General features: G+C 58.2%; 1 protein-coding gene across 2 annotated transcripts in view; it reads right to left on the bottom strand.

Annotated features, from left to right (window-relative positions):
* SLIT1 (slit guidance ligand 1) overlaps positions 1 to 17,526 on the bottom strand; it is a 60,551-nt gene that overhangs the window by 4,144 nt on the left and 38,881 nt on the right. For both annotated transcript variants that reach the window (XR_012581122.1, XM_005481594.4), the window contains exons 5-31: positions 13,138 to 13,209; positions 12,927 to 12,998; positions 12,451 to 12,522; positions 11,950 to 12,113; positions 11,402 to 11,549; positions 10,835 to 10,906; positions 10,511 to 10,582; positions 10,335 to 10,406; positions 10,069 to 10,212; positions 9,734 to 9,897; positions 9,597 to 9,620; positions 9,009 to 9,153; positions 8,797 to 8,871; positions 8,431 to 8,574; positions 8,028 to 8,171; positions 7,755 to 7,921; positions 6,532 to 6,664; positions 5,574 to 5,642; positions 5,164 to 5,235; positions 4,871 to 4,942; positions 4,524 to 4,595; positions 2,520 to 2,683; positions 2,075 to 2,199; positions 1,786 to 1,883; positions 1,015 to 1,154; positions 540 to 633; positions 229 to 366 (exon numbers count right to left, since the gene is read on the bottom strand). Coding sequence is in view for 1 of the 2 variants with exons in the window: in XM_005481594.4 (XP_005481651.2) it covers positions 229 to 366; positions 540 to 633; positions 1,015 to 1,154; positions 1,786 to 1,883; positions 2,075 to 2,199; positions 2,520 to 2,683; positions 4,524 to 4,595; positions 4,871 to 4,942; positions 5,164 to 5,235; positions 5,574 to 5,642; positions 6,532 to 6,664; positions 7,755 to 7,921; positions 8,028 to 8,171; positions 8,431 to 8,574; positions 8,797 to 8,871; positions 9,009 to 9,153; positions 9,597 to 9,620; positions 9,734 to 9,897; positions 10,069 to 10,212; positions 10,335 to 10,406; positions 10,511 to 10,582; positions 10,835 to 10,906; positions 11,402 to 11,549; positions 11,950 to 12,113; positions 12,451 to 12,522; positions 12,927 to 12,998; positions 13,138 to 13,209 (2,928 nt within the window). In the remaining variant the exon portion in view is untranslated. The remainder of the gene's footprint in view (positions 1 to 228; positions 367 to 539; positions 634 to 1,014; positions 1,155 to 1,785; positions 1,884 to 2,074; positions 2,200 to 2,519; positions 2,684 to 4,523; positions 4,596 to 4,870; positions 4,943 to 5,163; positions 5,236 to 5,573; positions 5,643 to 6,531; positions 6,665 to 7,754; positions 7,922 to 8,027; positions 8,172 to 8,430; positions 8,575 to 8,796; positions 8,872 to 9,008; positions 9,154 to 9,596; positions 9,621 to 9,733; positions 9,898 to 10,068; positions 10,213 to 10,334; positions 10,407 to 10,510; positions 10,583 to 10,834; positions 10,907 to 11,401; positions 11,550 to 11,949; positions 12,114 to 12,450; positions 12,523 to 12,926; positions 12,999 to 13,137; positions 13,210 to 17,526) is intronic.

Genomic DNA, 17,526 nt, shown 5'->3' with positions numbered 1-17,526 from the left:
CCTCCTCAATGATGCTGGCTCCCCCCAGCCTCCACCCACAGAGACACACACTCCCAGCCTCACTCCTTCCTCTCACACTGAGGATGGATGGATGGATGGATGGATGGATGGATGGATGGATGGATGGATGGATGGATGGACGGACTTGGTATCCAGGACTTGTCCCTTCTGCACAGTGGCAATAACCATCCCCAGTACCCCAGGTGTCCCAGGTGTTCCTGGTGGTACCTGTAGCCCTCGGTGCAGAGGCAGGAGTAGCCATTCACCTCATCCAGGCAGCGGGCGTTGTTCTGGCACCGGTGGTCCTGGCAGTCGTCGAAGTCCTCGCTGCAGTTGCTCCCCACATAGCCGGGTGCACACTCACACCTGGGGCAGGCAAGGGGCTCGAGGCTGCCCCTTCCTTCCCCCTTGCACCAGTGGGTGCCTGCTCCTCCCCTTGTAACCCCCCTTCTCCATGCCTTCTCACTGCAGTCCCCAAAAAGCAAAGCTGCCCACCCCCAGCCAGCCAGAAAAAGTGGTTTGGAGAGGAGGGGGCTCACCTGGGCCCCTGGCTGGTGGAGATGCAGGTGGAGTCATGCTGGCAGGGGTTGAGCTCGTCTGAGCAGAAATTGGGTGGCTGCTCACAGAATTCCCCTGCAAGGCAGAAGAGGGGCTGCCCAGCAGCTCCAGGACCAGAGGAGCAGCCCCAGTGCCCACAGGGCAAAGGGGACCCCTGGGGGACTCAGCTCAAGACAGGGAGCTGCCAAGCCCACAGCTTTTACCCATGGGCACAGGGTCCTCCTCCCCTGGAGGCAGCTCCTGCCTGAGCCAGGCACTGAGGGCATCCCAGGGTGTGGGGGTTCAGCTGGGTGTACCCAAACTCAGGACAGCTGAGCCCAGCCAGAGCCCATGGTGATGGGCATTGAGGCAGCAGGCAGAGGAGCTATTCAGCCCTCATGGGTGGGTAGAATCACTGGGCACATTCCCATGCTAGGTCTGTGCCATGTGGGGATGGCTAGCCCCCATTCCAGGTACCTGTGTAGTGGGCAGGACAAAGGCAGGTGTAGTTGGTGGCACTGGGCACACAAGAGCCCCCATTCTCGCAGCTGTGCTCCTTGCAGGGGTCGCTGGTGGTGTGGCAGCTCGGGCCCTCGAAGCCCACTGAGCACAGGCACCTGCCACGGGGACAGGGCAGTGTCAAGGAGGAAAATGAAACAGAACATTTTGGGTGGCTGCCCCAAAACGACCAGCACAGGACCTGGCAAAGAGCTGGGTTTGGTGTCCTCCTGTCAAACACTGGGCACAGGGGTGGGTGGCAGCACAGCCTGCCCGAGGATGCTGTGTTGCCACGACAACAGGCTGAGAGGCCTCTCAGCATAGGGAGGGGCTGCACAGCCCAGCTCCTCACCCCCAGCCTGCCAACTATTTTCAGCTCCTAATTGCAGCCTGATTCCCAGAATGGCCTAAAGCATTCAGAGCAGTGAGGGTTGTGTGAGGGTAAGGCAGCCCCACAGGCAGCAGCAGTGACTCCAGGACCACAGCAACCAGTCCCAAACCCCTCTACCTCCCCCTGCCTTCTGTGGTGATGGTACCCTCCTCTCCCCCACTGACCTCCACCTTGCAGCCTTCTGGGCTAGGAGGCATGGGAAAGAGCTGGAGCTCCCATGCAAATGCAATATCCCAGCTACATGCCCAAGGGAGCACGCAGGAGGCAAAGGAATTATCAGAACTTCTCTGCATGGGAGGCCAGGGTCCCATGCTACTGCCCAAACACCCAGCTTTCATGGGTTCCTGTCCAGCACTCACCTGAACCCAGCTCCTTCCCCCTCCTGAGGCTGGCAGGTCCCCCCGTTGGCGCAGGGGTTGGAGGAGCAGCCACCGAGTGGCACCTCACAGTCATGGCCCTGGGGAAGGAGGGAAAGGTGGGAGCGAGGAGGTGCCACAGCAGCTGCCCAGCTCTGCCCATCCTGCTCAGCAGGGTGCTGTGGCACACAGGGAGGGTAGGTGGGCCCACAGGGGCATGGCAGAGGCCCTGCTCCCCTGCTCTCTGCAGGGACACATCCCCCTGCACTAGGGACCCCTGGGAGCAGGGTACCTTGTAGCCAGTGGGACAGGTGCAGCGGTAGGAGCCAAGGGGGTCATTGTGGCAGGTGCCCTGGTTCTGACAGGGGCTGGAGAGGCAGGGGTTGCACTTGGCCTGGACGCTCAGGGCAGGTGGGCCTGCAGGAGGAGAGGCATGGAGATGACCATCAGTGTGAGGAGTGATCAGTGTGTCCTTTTGTGGGCACCAGTGGCGGGGCAGAGCCTCTGGTGTTGCTGGGAGCAGAGCCTGTCCAAGGGTCTTTGCACCCGGCAATGGGACAGCCACAGGTTTGCTCAGTGACCAGGGAAGTGCCACCAGTCAGGTAAGAGGATGGAAACAACCTGGTCCCCCTCCTCCACAAGGCAACTCAACAGACGAAATCCTGGAGCCACCCAGACTCACAAAGCATTGCTCTGCCTGTGAGAGGGTATGGAGAGACAGCGTGGGCACCTCTCACCTTGGCACTCAAATTTCTTGGCAGGGGTGGTGAGCAGCAGCTTCCCTTCCATGTCGGGGGGCCCAGCGCAGCGGGCGATGCCTGGCTCCTTGTAGCCCGTCTTGACCCAGCTGGAGAGCCAGCGCAGGTGGCAGCTGCAGTACAGGGGGTTGGCCCCGATGGCTCTGCACGAGGAGAGGGGCAAAATTGCACCTGCTGCCACACAGAGGGAACTGGGCACAACTCTGTCACTTGGCCAGGATGCCACATGACTGGCAAACCAGCACTCCTCCATTTCTGGACCCACCAGCAGTGCTGCCCACAATGCTGGACTGGGACACACACACAGCCCCACAATGCTGTCCAGTTAGAGCACCCTGCTGCCAGACCCGCTGCCCATGCAGTGCTCCATGCTCGGCCCTCGGGCTCTCCTCCATTGGCCACGCTTGTACATTTATTCACACTCTTGCACACTCTTCACACTCACACTCCTGCACACTACTCACACTCACGCACACTCACACTCTTGCACACTCATATGCCTGCACACTTATCCACGCTCTTGCACACTCATATGCTTGCACACTTATTCACACTCTTGCACACTCACGCCCACTCACACTCTTGCACACTACTCACACTCACTCCCACGCACTCTTGCACACTACTCACACACACTCTTGCACACTACGCACACTCTTGCACACTCTCACACTCCCACTCTTGCACACTCACGCACACTCCTGCACACTACTCACACTAACTCTCACTCTTGCACACTACTCACACGCTTGTCATTCTTGGCAGACATTCTTGGCAGCCCCTCTCCAGTACACAGGCAAAGCTGCCTGAGGCCAGCAAACTGCAAAGGACCCTGAGGCCATGCAGAAACTACAGAGCCTGCACCGGAGCTGCAGGGCTCTGCTGCACAAGCCTGCAGGACAGAGACACAGGAGTGGGCTGGTGGGAATGAGCCACAGCTTGTGCAGACAGCACTGGGGGGAAGCAAGGAATTGCTCTGGGAGAGGAAAATAAGGATGGAGGGTTGCTCTGCTCCACAGCAGAAAAGGGTACAGAAGCAGTGGATGATGTGGCAGGCGGAGGGCCTGGATGCCTCTTTGAACCCTCCTTGACTGCAAAGGCCAGCAGTGATGGAGAGCCAGTGTGATAAACCCATGTGAAAAAGAAGGAGATGGCACCCAGAGGTGAGGCATTAGGGACAGCACATCTGCTGGGGCTGATAAACCTGCTCCTACAGCACCCACAGAACTGGCTGTGACACAGCTCAGCCAGTGGGAACTGGCAGTGCCAGCTGTCTGCAGTGAAGGCAGCACAGCCAAGGGAAATTGGAGCAGAGCAAGCAGTGTTGGTCCCCAAAAAACAAGGAGGCTACGACTGGGTATCAAAATGCTCTTTGCAGACTGAAGGAATAGCCTGAAATGCCCAGGATGCCAGGAGCAGGCAGCTGGGAAGAGCTTAGTTAGGAGACAGGCAGGGAACTAAAAAGACACTGTGAGCAAAATTAAACCCTGGCCCTGGGTGGTGGGTACAGGGCAGTGCAGGCCCACTCAAAGAGAGGCTGAAACACCACCACTGGCAGGAGGATACTCGGTGACATATTGGGGGGGCTGTTGTGGAGAAGTGCACTGCCAGAAGGCTAACACCTCACTGCTGTGTGTCAGAGCAGCCCCTGCCAACCCACAGCTGTGACACCACTTTGCATAGTTTACCTACATCCTGGGGGACCCCAGAGATCTAGTGGGTTGGGGAAGGACCCCATAACACATCCACCTAAGACCACAGGGACATCCCAGCAGCACTGGGAGACTCAGCTGCACACCTGGATCTGAGCATGGGCAGCAGGTGACAGCGCTATCCAATAAATCATGTTGCAGGTACCAGCCCAGAGAAGAGGGGAGAAGGCAGCTCATCCCTCAGGGAAGCCAAGCTCAGCCCTGTACTTTTTAAAGGTCTGTAGAGCCTGCATCCAGCCCTGAACCCTGAGGAGTGGGAGGAGATACTCACAGGTGGGACAGGGAGGTGACATCTGCAAAGATGCCCTCGGGGAGGCTGGAAATATCGTTGCCATGGAGAGACCTGCAGAGAACAGAAGGTCCTGCAATGCCCAGGGCTCCAAGATGGGCAGCAAGGACTGCGGCCCCATCCCACAGGTCCAGCTGTGGGTGGCAGAACTGAACCCCACCACACTGCCACTGTTGCAAATGCACCATCTGCTCTGAGAGCAGATGAACCTTCCTGTGCTCCCCCTGCCCACCTGCATGCACCCAGCTCCAGGTGGGCACAGGGGACACAGGGACATGGGCAGCAGCAGGGAAGGGCCCTGCAGGGCTGTACTTAGGGCAGGTACTTACAGCAGCCGCAGGGAGCGGAGGCCCTCGAAGGCCAGCGGAGGGATGCACTGCAGGGAGTTGTAGCTGAGGATCCTGGGGGGAAACAGGGAGCACAGCAGTGTGTGGTGTAAGAAACCCTCCCTGGGCTACACACTGTCCCTGCTGAGCTCCATCTCAAAGCACAGCATCACCCAGGCAGAGGGTGAAGGAGACCCTGGTGTCCCCCACACCCCCAGTCTTCAGGGTCCCCTAGAACAGCCCACACAGCTCAGCTGGGCAGCAGCCCCGTGTGGCACTGCAGGGACCTCACTTACAGGGTGGTGAGCTGGCTCATGTTGGTGAAGGAGGAGTTGCTCAGGGAGCTGATCTTGTTGTTGCTCAGATCACTGCAAAACAGAAACCCCAGGGCTTGGAGCCAGCAGGGCTCTGCCCCCTCTTACTGCTCCCCAGCCTGCTCAGCTGCAATGGGGTGCAAACAGCAGCAGGGTTGTCACACAGGGGGATGGCAGAAATGCCACTTGTCCCCTCTCTGGTCCATGCCTGGCACCAGGGGGTGAACAGCCAGAGGCTGAGCATTGCTGCCAGTCAGTTGTGTTCCAGAGCAGAGGGGGCACACACTGCCAGACCCCTCCTCAGGATCACACACCATGGAGACAGCCCTGCCCTCACCCACAAGTTCCAGCAGCGCCTCTAGCTGCCTGGGCTCCTGCTCCTGGCTACTTACACAAGCTGCAGATACTTGAAGGTGGAGAGCTGCCCCGGGACCTGAGTGAACTGGTTTCCATCCAGGTAGCTGCAAGGGACAACAAAAGCACCTCGGGGTGACTGAGAGGCAGGAGATCTCTCCCTCTTCCCCCTCTTTCTCCTGAGCACCACCATGGACTTCAGGCTGCAAGGAGCATCTCCAGCATCACCTCCCTCCTGCACCCAGGGCCCAAGAGGCTCTCAGGGGACTCCTGGGCTGGCAGGGGAGCTGTGTGTGAGTGCAGGAGCACACCTGGGTTTGCAGGCATGTCCCTGGGGACACTCTCCCAGCAGCCCACGTGTGCCAGCACAGCCAGTGCTGCGTTTACACATGCGATGGGAGCGTGGGAGGCTGTAACGCTCCCAAGGCATGCGTGAGAACGTGAGAGATGGAGCGGGATGCAGACAGAGGAGTGTGCGAGACAGTGGAGGGGGCTGCGGGGGTGCTGTGCATATACATGTGTGCCCAACCAGTGCCTGCACGCCCTGCACACAGGACTTGCTGCCATCCCTCATCTCACATGGGGACAGAGCCCCTTTCACAGCAGTGGGCATCACGGAGCCTGCACATCCAGCTCTGGCATGCACATCTGGGCTTTGCATGGGGACCACAGCTGCAGCGGGGGGTTGTCCTTCACTGTCCCCTCCCAAGGGCCAAAGACAAGGGTCTCAGCTGCTGGGTGACAACACCTCTTGCACAATACCCTTGATTGCTCCAAATCATCAGAGAAACTCTTGCTGAGCCATTTGCTGGTGTTGGGGCTGGACAGGATACCTTGGATCGGTGGGGTCCTACCCCCACTACCAGGCCAGGATGAGGGTGTGAGGAGGAGCCCAGGAGTCTCTGCCCTGCAACCCCACAGCAGAAGCCCCCCACCCAGAGCTGTAAAGTTGATGGAGGGCTAGAGGGAGAGCTTGGGTATTTGCCCACTACTCACAGCTCTGTGACATTCTTGGGGATCCCCTTGGGCAGGGCCTTGAGATGCTTGTTGCTGCAGCGGACAACCGTGTCGAGGCAGGTGCATTCCTGTGGGCACTGTGGCCGGGGGATGCAGGTGGTCTCTTCCTTACCTGCACCAAGCATGGAAAGCCACCAAGTCACCAGGGTCCAGCCCTTGGGTATTGTGTGAGGCCAGATTCAAAGCCTTGTGCCAGCCTAGGATGGCTCCTCTCCCATGCCAACCCTGCCCCCAAAGCAGGGTGTTGCAGGCAATATCAGTCAGGAATTAGCAGTGCAGGAATTGCTTCTGCACCCAGAAATCACCTGCCCTACTGCGCGGGGGCGTCCACGGCCCTGGAATCCGGCTATCTGGTGTGGATACAACCAGCCAGCGCAAGGCTGCTCTGATTTTCACCATTTTCATGCAAAATGCAGTCACAGGAACAACACAGATAACGGCACAGAAGAAGGGGCCTAGCCCTTCAAATCCTCCTGAAACAAGCTCCTTCACCCATCTCCAGACACAGGTTAGACGGAGCCTATGCTGACCAGCCAGAGCAGCTGGCATTGCTCCCCTTCCCTGCCACGATGCTGGAATCCTTCGGGAAAGGCATTGCTGGGACAACCGTATGCTATCTTGCACTGCTAGGAAAGGCGCAGGATGCAACCCTTCAGTCTTTGACGGGGTGGAGGAGGGAAAGCAGAAGAAAGGATGGTTTGTTTGTAAATATTTTCCAGAGGGCTCAAAAGCTGCTCTAAATTTAAAAAAAAAAATCTAAAAAGAGGTTTTTCTCCCCACGCACACTCCCTGTCTGCTCCATCTGCCCACTGCCAGCTCCGGTGCATGTGCAAGGCTGAGAAGGGAAGGAGCAGGATGAATCCCACTGGGCTTTGCCTACACCTCTGCTCCTGTCAGCACCCAGGGCACAGTGTTTGCCAGCATATATATGACCCACCTACATATAAAAGCCCCAAGGTGCAGTGAGTGCAAACTCCTCTTCTGGCTTCAGAGTGGATATTTGAGTGCCCAAGGGCTGAGTACCAGGAAGGGAAACTTTTGTATCATTAGGGGAGGGCATTCATGAGGCCCCCTGAGTGACTGCCTTGCCACAGGCACATCCTGGCAGCAAGGAAGGTGCTGGGAACAAGGAGCACAGTGTCATCCTGGGAGGAGCAACCTCACCTCCCTTCATCCTTGCCACTGCAGGGCCCACGAGTTACCTTCCTCACACCTGAAGTCAGGGAAAGCCACATCCTGGAGCGGGATCTGCCGGAGGAAGTCAGGGTTTTGGCACCGAGGGTTCCCTGTCACGATCTTCCTCTTGCGCAGCCAGTCCCCCAGCCAGGCCAGCTGGCAGTTGCAGTTGAAAGGGTTGGCGAGCAGGTTCCTGCACACCGGAGAGAGCACAAGGGCAGCACCTGAACAAGCACCAGGCAAGGGCACCTGCAGCAAGGTGCACAGGCTGGGGGCATCCCCCGGGGCCCAGGACATACAGTGTGGAGAGGGACTGCAGCGTGTCAAAGGCGCCCGGCGCAATTGTGCTGATCTGGTTGTCATACAGGGAGAGCAGGCGGACGTTGCGCAGCCCTGTGAAGCTGTCATTGTGGATGCAGCTGATGCGGTTGTTCCTCAGCATCCTGCAGAGGGAAGAGAACAAGGGCACCTACAACACGGGCAGGCACCACGGGGGAAACCCACCTTAGCAGTGCTCAGGCTGTGCCCACCTCAGTGCTGGGCAGCAGAATGAGCCTGAGCAAGTCCCTGAGCAGCAAAAACCTGCCCCACCCAGCATTGGATGCAACCAGCTGGTGGGCAAGGCATCCTGGGTTGGCCCTGCAAGGAAGCAAGGAGTAAGGACGTCCCCATTTGGGTGCTCATGGAGGAGAAGGAACTCACAGTGTCCTCAGCCCGTCCAGGCCCCTGAACATGCCGCTGCGCACAGACTCCAGCTGGTTGACAGTGAGGTGCAGCTCATTGACAGAGGATGCCCCCTCAAATGCCCCATCCTCGATCTCTGACACCTTGTTGTTGCTGAGGTTTCTGTGAAGAGGGAAAAGCAGGCTGGAATGAGGGCTCTGTCTTGACCTCATCCTGAACTCTGCCTCCCCCAGATCCCACTAAGCACCCCATGATTCCTTCAGAGGACCCTCAGGCTGGGACATGCCCTCCATCTCACACCCCAGTCTGCCCTGGCATCAGGACCCCCACGTGCCTTCCCAGCCCTCGGCACTCCTGACATGGCTGTACCTGCCCAATACTCACATTTTCTTCAGATGTGGGAGTTTCTTGAAAATGCCAGTGGCCTCCAGGATGGAGATCTCATTGTTGTTCAGGCGCCTGGAGTGGGCAGCAGGGACAAGAGCTCAGGAGAAGCCTGCAAAGTACTTGGTACAGCCCAAACCCTGAGCCAAACCCCAGTGCCAGCAAGGTGCCTACTGCAGGAAGGAAAGCAGAGTGAGAGAGGAGACTCTTACAGCTCAGCTGTGGACTGTGGGATGCGATCTGGGATCTTGGTCAGTTTCAGGTTGGAGCACTCGACCACACCAGATTCACAGCGGCATTTTGGGGGGCAGATCACGTCACTGTTGCATTCACTGTTCAGGTGGTAATCCTCTGTCCCTGTGTGATGGTGAAGGCAGTGTGGGCTCCCACAGGCAGAGGCACAGGGGACTGCACTTCTCTCCTCTCCCTCTGATCCTCCCACATCCCCACTGGTCTCATTTTCCTCCCTAGCTCCCCTCATTCCAGCCCTTGTGCACATATTAGTTTTCTCCATGCCCAAAGCAGCTTATCTACAAGGATATTTTTCCTGGGTATACAGGGCACAGCTCTGCCCACCACCCTCCTCCAAATAAAACTGGACCCTGGGGACACCTCTGTGCCCATCCAGGTAATAGCAGGATGGGAGATGCCACAACACATCCCGGTACCCAGCATGTGGGAAGTGAAGAGTGGTTCTGCTGGGCCAGACCACGGGGCTCTGGTACAACATCCCCACAGGCAACCTGGCTGACAGGGCACCATGCACACACAATGCACATGTGTGCGGCTCCTCTGCTCACCTGGGATGAAATACTGCTCCTTGGCTGCGGGAAAAAAAAGCACATCAGCCCTCTGAGCACACAGACACCAGGCTGGGACAGGGCTGGGGACAGCTGTGCCACAGGACCCCTGTGACAGGGCTGGGGACAGCTCTCACCTGAGCAGCGGAACTTCTTGCTCTTGATCTGGCCAATGCGCTTGTTGGCCAAGCGCCGGGGGCTGGCACAGCGGGCTCCACTGGTCTCCACAGGGTTGGCACGCAGGAAATCTGCCAGCCACTTCAGGTTGCAGTCACAGATGAAAGGGTTCTGGGCCAGGTGCCTGTGCCAGGGACAGTGGGTGACACACCGCCAGGGACAGCGGGTGACACACCGCCAGGGCAGCAGGTGACACACCGCCAGGGACAGCGGGTGATCAGCAGCTCCAGCCCTGGAGATGCTTTTCCCCCAGAGGCTCTCCTGCCCAGGCATGGGAGCTGAAGTGGACACTCACAGAGTCTGGATGGCCCGCAAGGAGGTGAACGTGCCTTTGGCCAGGCTCTGGATCTTGTTGTCATACAGTGAGAGCAGTGAGAGGTTCTGCAGATCCTGGAAGGCATCTGCCCGTACACAGTTGATCTTGTTGGCATTTAGAAGCCTGGCAGGGAGGGAGGGATGTGAGTCTGGGGATACCTCTTCACTGCACCACGGGTGCTAGGGACCTCAGTCCTGCTTCCCTCTGTCCCTGAAAAGCATCCCCCACAGCCACTGGTGCCTTACAGAAGCTGCAGGGCAAAAAGTCCTCCAAAGACACCCTTAGGGAGGTCCGTGATCTTGTTGCCATACAGCACCCTGGGAAAGAAAGGCTGGTGTGAGAGAGATGAGGGAGTGGTGTGGGCCATGGTTAAGGGGTAGAGCATCCACCCCATCCCACCCACACCAGTATAGGCACTTACAGGGAGTTCAGTGAGCGCAGCCCCTGGAAGGCGTCAGGGGCGATCTCCGAGATCTGGTTGTTGCTCAGGTCTCTGAAACCCAAAGGGAGAAGGTGGCCTGGTCCCCTCTTCTCTTGTCCCATGTCCTCATCCTTCTGCTAGTTCCAGGGGACCACCCCCAAGACCCAATATACAGAGCTGGGGTTATCCAAGACCCCCTCCCAGTGCTGCCATATGAGGCACCCGTGTCACAGCAGGTGCCCCACGTCTGTCAGCTCTCAGAAGTGGCCAGCAGGGTGAAGGGTGCTGGGGTTCAGGGTGAGCTGGCAGAGGCTGCACACTTACATCCTCCTCAGCTTCTTGTAGGGTGAGAAGGCTCCTGGGGGGATGGACTTGATGCCATTGAGTTCCAGGCGTCTGCAAAGAGAATAGGGGGAGGTGAGGACTCTAGGGCTTGCCAAACTCCGGAACCCCACCAACAGAGCTGGGCCTGCAGGACCTCTAAGGCTGCAATAAGTTACCCCACAGGAGCAGAAATATTCTGCCCAGAGACAACTTGCATCCTGTGGCTGGGGCTTTCTCCAACAGGGAAAGGTGCCATGGGTGGGGGAACCATGGTGGCTGGGGTGGAGGAAGCACCGCTCTTCCCAAGCACCTCGTGTTTGGGGGTGCCTGCTGCCTCCCACACGCTTTGTGCACTGTCCCAGCAGGGGCTCTGCACCATAATTGGATTCCTCTAAGGAGATTATTTCTCTATTTACATTTTTAATGCAGATAAATCCAGGGCTAAATCTGGGCAGAGTGAGAGAAGGGCAAGGAAGGCCTGCTGCCTACAGAGTGACTGAGCAGCTCCTGTGTTCCCAGTGCCTTGAGCCACCCATAGCCCGGTGGTGATGGTGTGGCCATACTCACATCTCTGTCATGGTCTCGGGCAGGTTGGCGGGGATGGCCGTCAGCCCCTTGCCCCGGCAGTCCACAATGCCATTGCTGCAAGTGCACATGGCTGGGCAGGAGCCGGAGGACAAGCTGCAGAGCTGGGCATGTGCTGAGTCCGTTTGTCCTGCCAAGGAAGCAGCCAGCATTGGAATTGCAAAGGGCTGAGCCAGGGCAGTATGTGGCAGCAGCCTGAAGAAGGGACCCTGGTGACAGCTCAGCATGCAGGGACAGTTCATGGCACCCTTGAGTGGGTGGATAAGATCTTGGTGCACCCCAATCCCTTGCAAAAGCTCCAAAGGCACAGACTGATCTACTGTCACACGGATAGGGTGGCACTGTCCCCATATTGTCCCCACACCAAGGACTGTGCTGACCTGAGATGAACCCGCAGCATGCGTTCTGAGGCTCTGAGCTGGGCACATGCACATGGCAGGGAGTGAAGATGGGCTGCATTGGTGGCACAAGCTTTGTCCCCCTGGCCCATGTCCCTGCCCTGGCACCCACCACCTCCTCTGCCCCCTCACCGGAGCAGCTGAACTCGTTCTTTTGGATCTCAGCCACGTTGAGGCCGCGAAGCTGGGCGGGAGCAGCACACTGGGTGAAGAGCCCGATGGTGGGGCGCTGGCGCAGCCACTGGGAGAGCCAGGCCAGGTGGCAGTCACAGAAGAGATGGTTAGAGTGCAGGCGGCTGCAGGAGGATGGATGGAGCCGTCAGCAGACACAGGACAGCTCCTGCCCACCCCTCTGCCCTCTGAGTGCCCCAGCCTGGCTCATCCCAAAGGCTGGGTGATATCTCAGAGGGAGATACAGAGGGGCTGAAGAGCATCTGTGACAGCTGCCGAGGCCACCTTGCTTGGCAGTACTTGGGAATGCTCTGCAGGGGCGTCGCCTCAGTTCCCTCACCATGGTGCTGTCCCAGCACTATTGGGCCAGCACGTGGGCCACCAGCACCAGCAGCAGAGCTGGGGACATCCCACTCTAGCCTAGGAGGCCACTCCCACCACCACCACGGCCCTGGCACTCACAAAGTCCGCAGCTTGGGCATGTGGTTGAAGCTGGACACAGGAATTGAAGTGATATTGTTGTTATTCAGGGTCCTGCAGGAAGACAAAGAAGGGCAAACAGGCAAAGAAGGTCAGAGCAGACAAGCTGTAAATAGGCACGTGAGATGGTCTAGGTGGCACTAATCCCTTGGAGCAACCTAGCACAGGGTGAATGGATGGGGACAGCCCAAACCCCCAGCAGGACTTGCTGTCCTTTCCAGGCTTCTCCTCTCCACAGCCAGTGGCACCCAGGTGCCCCTCAGGGGCAGGATCAAGCCCTGGAGCACAGCTCTGCAGCAGCTGTACCACAACCCTGGTCAGCCCCTGCTCATGCCCAGGGAGAGATGGCATGCTGGGGATGTCCCTGCAGCACCTCAGTGAGGGGGGACACTCAAGAACACCCTCATCCTGCATGGGGCTGCAGTCTGGAGGCTCCAGCCTTGTCCCCAGTCACTTACAGGACCTCCAGCCCCCGCAAGGCACGGAAAGCCCCATCTTCGATGCAGCTGATCTGGTTCTTGTCCAGTTGCCTGCAGGAGAAAGGGTAAAAAGGGAGAATTGTTGGGACAGCCCAGGCAGAGTGCAATCAGTGCTCCTGATCACTCCTGCTGCCTGCTGCCACTGGACCTGACCCCAGACTCCCTCTTGCCCAACACTGCCAGGACTCACAGGTTCTTGAGGTCGGTGGCCCCACGGAATGCTTTTCTGGGGATGGCCTGGATGAAGTTCTCACTCAGGTCCCTGCAGAAGAAAGAGGCAGAAAGGCAAATGGGCAGTGCCTGCAAAGTGTGATGTCCTGTGGGAGCAGTGCATGCACAGGCAGGGACGTGCCCCAGCACTCAAGTGATCCCTCGGGGACTCTGACAAACTAATTTGGCTTCAGGTCCTTGGCTGACCACTGTTCTGCTGGCTGTCCTGAGGCAAGTCTCACTCCATCTATGGTGGCTCAAAGTGACTGGGGCTCCCTGGGCACTGCAGTCTCTGGCTCTGACAAGCAGAGCTGACTGGCACAGCTCTGGGAAAACCCTCCATACTTAAATGCTCTCTGACTGCTATAATTACAGGTCCCTGCTGATTAACTGGTAATTACACTTAGTGGCTCCAGGAGGCATTCCCGTGGAGCCTGACCTGCACTTCAGAGGGCACAAATAATCGGGTCATTATTTACTTCATCACTGCAGGGTACTGTCTGTGTAATCACCTGCTCTGTAATGCCAGGGCATGCCAAGCCAGCAAGGGCTCTGTGTTGCAGGGCTGGCAGCAGGTCAGATCCCCTATCATGCCTGGGCTGGCTTTTAAAGACTATGAAGACCACAAATCTCACTGCAAGCAGGGTCTGGGTGGACTGACTCAGCTGTGGCAAGACCTGATTGTTTTATTTATTCTCCATGGCTCCCAAACAGACACTATTCCCTCTCCCACCCTAATAGTCAGCAGCTCCTCTGAAATTGGCTGGCAACTGCATTGCCTGCTCCCATCCTGGGGTGCCAGCACAGTCCTGCTCCAGCCACCCCTGGGGCAGGAGGTCAAATTCTCATCTCCTTCCTGGCAGAAGTAAACTGAGGCACAACACAACATTTTCCCTATGCAAGTCCATGGATGAATGAGGAGGAGGACCAGGGTATCCCACACAGATTAAATGTGCCCAGAATTACACAGGCCACACAGACACCCCCACCCCAGCCCCAAGAGGTGGTTTAGGGTGTCCATAGATGTCAGCACTTCACACATAGTGCTCACCAGCTCTGCTTCAACATAACAAAGCCTGTTTGCTCTTGATACCCCACACCTGGACTGGGTCAGGATGGAGGCACAGCATCCACGTTCCTCCACATGCCCTCATTTCCTCCAAAAAGTGGGCTCCACAAATGGGCACATGCTGCTTGCAAAACACCAGGAGGTCGCCAAACTAGGACTTCACCCCAGCTGAAAGCTTCACTAACACAATGAGAAAATGTCCCCAGAGGGAAGCACCAGCATTACTTGCACAGCTGCATCAGGAAAAGGAAAACAAAAGGACAGTGGGCTTGCCTAGCCCTCCAGTGGGATGCCTGACCACCAAGGAGATGCTGTACAGTCCAGTGTGATGCACCAGCCCCTGTCCTCTGCGCAGTTTGTGCATCATTCTGGGTGAATCCTGGGAAACCAAACCCGGCTGGCAAAGCATCATTGCCGGGGCAGTGGAAGGGAGATGTCTGCCAGGAACTGCCCAGGCTTCTGGAGGACGAGCCCAGCTCCTGTGCGAGCAGCAGGCGCAGTTTCGCAGCACCCCACGAGGCGGCACTGCCAGGCTGCCCTGCTGTTCGCGCCGCCTGCCCTGACGGCGCCGGCTATTCCACAACTCCGCCCACGGGGGATCAGGGTCCCTCACCCTCTCCAAAGGGAAAGGACCAGACACCTGCAGCAGCCTCCAATTGCCCAGCACTCTTTCAAATACAAATATCTTCTCCTCATACTATGTTGGAGATGTGATGAGCCTGGGGACCCCCAGGAATTGCACTGATCTTTCAGAAAAAGACAGCGTTGCACCAATTCCTCTTTTCTCTTTTAGCTCCCACAAGGAATCCCTTAGAAAACACTTAGGAAAAGATAACAACTTTTTTACATGGCCAGACAGTGATAGGGGGAACAGTTTTAAACTAAAAGAGCAGAGTTTTAAATTAGATGTAAGGAAGAAATTTTTTACTGTGAGGATAGTGAGCCACTGGAACAGGTTGTCCAAAGAACTTGTGGATACCCCATCCCTGGAAGTGTTCAAGGCTAGGCTGGATGGGGCACTGAGCAACCTTATCCAGTGAGTGCCATCCCTGCCCATGGCCAAGGGTTTGAACTAGATGATCTGAAGTTCTCTTCCAACCCAAACCATACTATGATTCTATGAACCCTCCAGGCATGGTTCATCACTCTTTCTAGCAAAGCACTCAGTGCACCGCATTCCTTCTTGGCAGCTGCCTGTCCTCCGGCATTCAACCCTCACAGAGGTGAGCACCACACCTCAGTGCTCTGCACCCCTCTCCCAGCTCTGGCACTGCCCACCCAGGCAGGTCCTGTGTGCGATTTGTTTGGTTCCCCCATGGAAAGCTCGCTCTCATTTCTCTGCTTGGAGCACATGGGAGTCCCAGTGCACCCAGGGAGCAAACCCAAGCGTCTGTCTCCAAGCTGCTCACTTGCAGCTTGTGAGGGAAATGCTGCTAGAAGGTTGCAACTGACTTTGCGAGGCTTCTCCCCTTCACAGCTTTTTGTGACAGTCCCCGATGAAGTGCTGCCGTGGGGGGTACGGAAGCCAAGAGGGACAGACGCTGGATGGGAGGGTTTCAGCAAGGCCCCGGCATGGGCGTAGATTACATTGCACAATGACACAGCTGACGACACCAGGACAAACACATGCTTTGCCTGTGGAATCCTCGGGCCCCGGCGTTGGAACAAGGCACGGCCCCTTCCCTCCTGGTGTTTCATAGCTCCCAGCTATGTTTGCTTTACACTTTGGCGCAGAAGAAACAGCAGATGGCACGGCTTCTCCTCGCCCTGCCGTGCCGCTCGCAGCACCCGTGGCGGCTGCATCAGTGCCACCTCATGCCCTGCCGATTACAAGAGTGTCACTGCCATGGCACGTGGAGTGCCAGCTTGCAGCACTGACCACGGGCACTGGCAGGTCTGACAGCCCCACTGGGGACCAGCTGATGGACGGGCACAGGCAGAGGAGGAGTTGTGACAGTCACCCTCACTGCCTCTTCTGGTTTCACTTCCAGGTATTGTCCTCAAGCTCCAAGTTTAAAAGGCATTTACCAAACAGCCAGCCCATTCACAGTGCTTGTCCTTGCACAGCACAAGGTACAGAGAGCTCTGGTAGTCCCAGGGGTGCAAAGGGAAAGTATAACAGGGAGTGAGGAGGTGATGGAGGACACCTCTGTCACTACACTCACCTCCCAAATGGATTTCTGACCCAGCAGATGCCTGTACAACAGCAGCAGCCAGCTCCAACCCACAGCTGTGTGATGGCAAGAAGGCAGGCACCCACTTTTCTTCCAAGTCCCCCTGGTCTCATGGTCAGACCATATCCGCACAAGTGCTCCCTGGCCAGGCAGTGAGAGGGAGGGCGGTGGTCAGGGATCGCGATTTCAGGAGCTTCCCTGCTCAGATCTTACACCCGGCTGCTCTGTCCCATTGTGTGTGTGACGGCTGTCGGATACTCGCGGTCTCCCTAGCGAGGCAGGAGGTGTCCCGGCGCTGCCTCCCCTGGCAGCCAGAGCCCCATGGCACCGCCGCGGTTCCCGGGGAGCCTCGGCGAGCAGCCAGGCGCGGACGCGGCCCCGCGGGGCTGGCAGGGCCTCGGCGGCGGGAGCCAACCCCCCAGCGCGACGCCCTGCCCGGCGCTTAGCGGGGCGCCCGAGCAAAACTGTTCGACATGGCTTCCCAGTGGGGAGCCCACTCAGGCAAACAAACCCCGGCAGCCTTAATCTCCCCGGCAAGAGCCCGGCGGGCCGCAGGGCGGGCGAGAGGGAGGGGGCCGCAGCGGGGCTGCGCCGGCCGGGCAAGGAGGCCGGAGCTATTACCACGCTCTCATTCTTTTGGCTAATCCTGACTTCACACTTTAACCTGATTGAGCCTTGTTTGGCGAGCCGGCTTCTTGCGCGCCGTGTGAGGGGATTAGGGCCGGACGCAGCGGGGCGGTAATTGCTTCCCAGCGGCGCTGGCCCCGCGTCCGCCGGGCCCCCCGCTGCCAAGAGCGCCGGGGCGGCCTGGCAGCCTCCGGCGAGGCGCGGCCCTCGCCAGGCGGCCCGGCTTGGCAGCGCCGCGGGGCTGGCTCCGCCGCTGGCGCTCAGGTCCAGCCTGCCCGGTGTCAGCCTTGTCCGGGCCAAGGCTGCAGCCCGTGTCATGTCCCAGGCACAAAGGCGAGAGCTGCGGGCCACGCTGTGCCAGGTGAGTGACATTCCACCCTGGCAGTGCCCGCATGCCGACTCCAGGGGGCTGCTCCTCTCTTTACCTTGTTTCCTCCCCAGCATCCATGCTGGAAACTCATTATGAGGGCTTCAGCCTCTGCCAGCCCACAGCTCCCAC

This window comes from Zonotrichia albicollis, chromosome 7 (genome assembly GCF_047830755.1).
Source record: "Zonotrichia albicollis isolate bZonAlb1 chromosome 7, bZonAlb1.hap1, whole genome shotgun sequence".
Classification (NCBI taxonomy): domain Eukaryota; kingdom Metazoa; phylum Chordata; class Aves; order Passeriformes; family Passerellidae; genus Zonotrichia; species Zonotrichia albicollis.
This window is presented reverse-complemented; position numbering and strand designations above follow the sequence as displayed.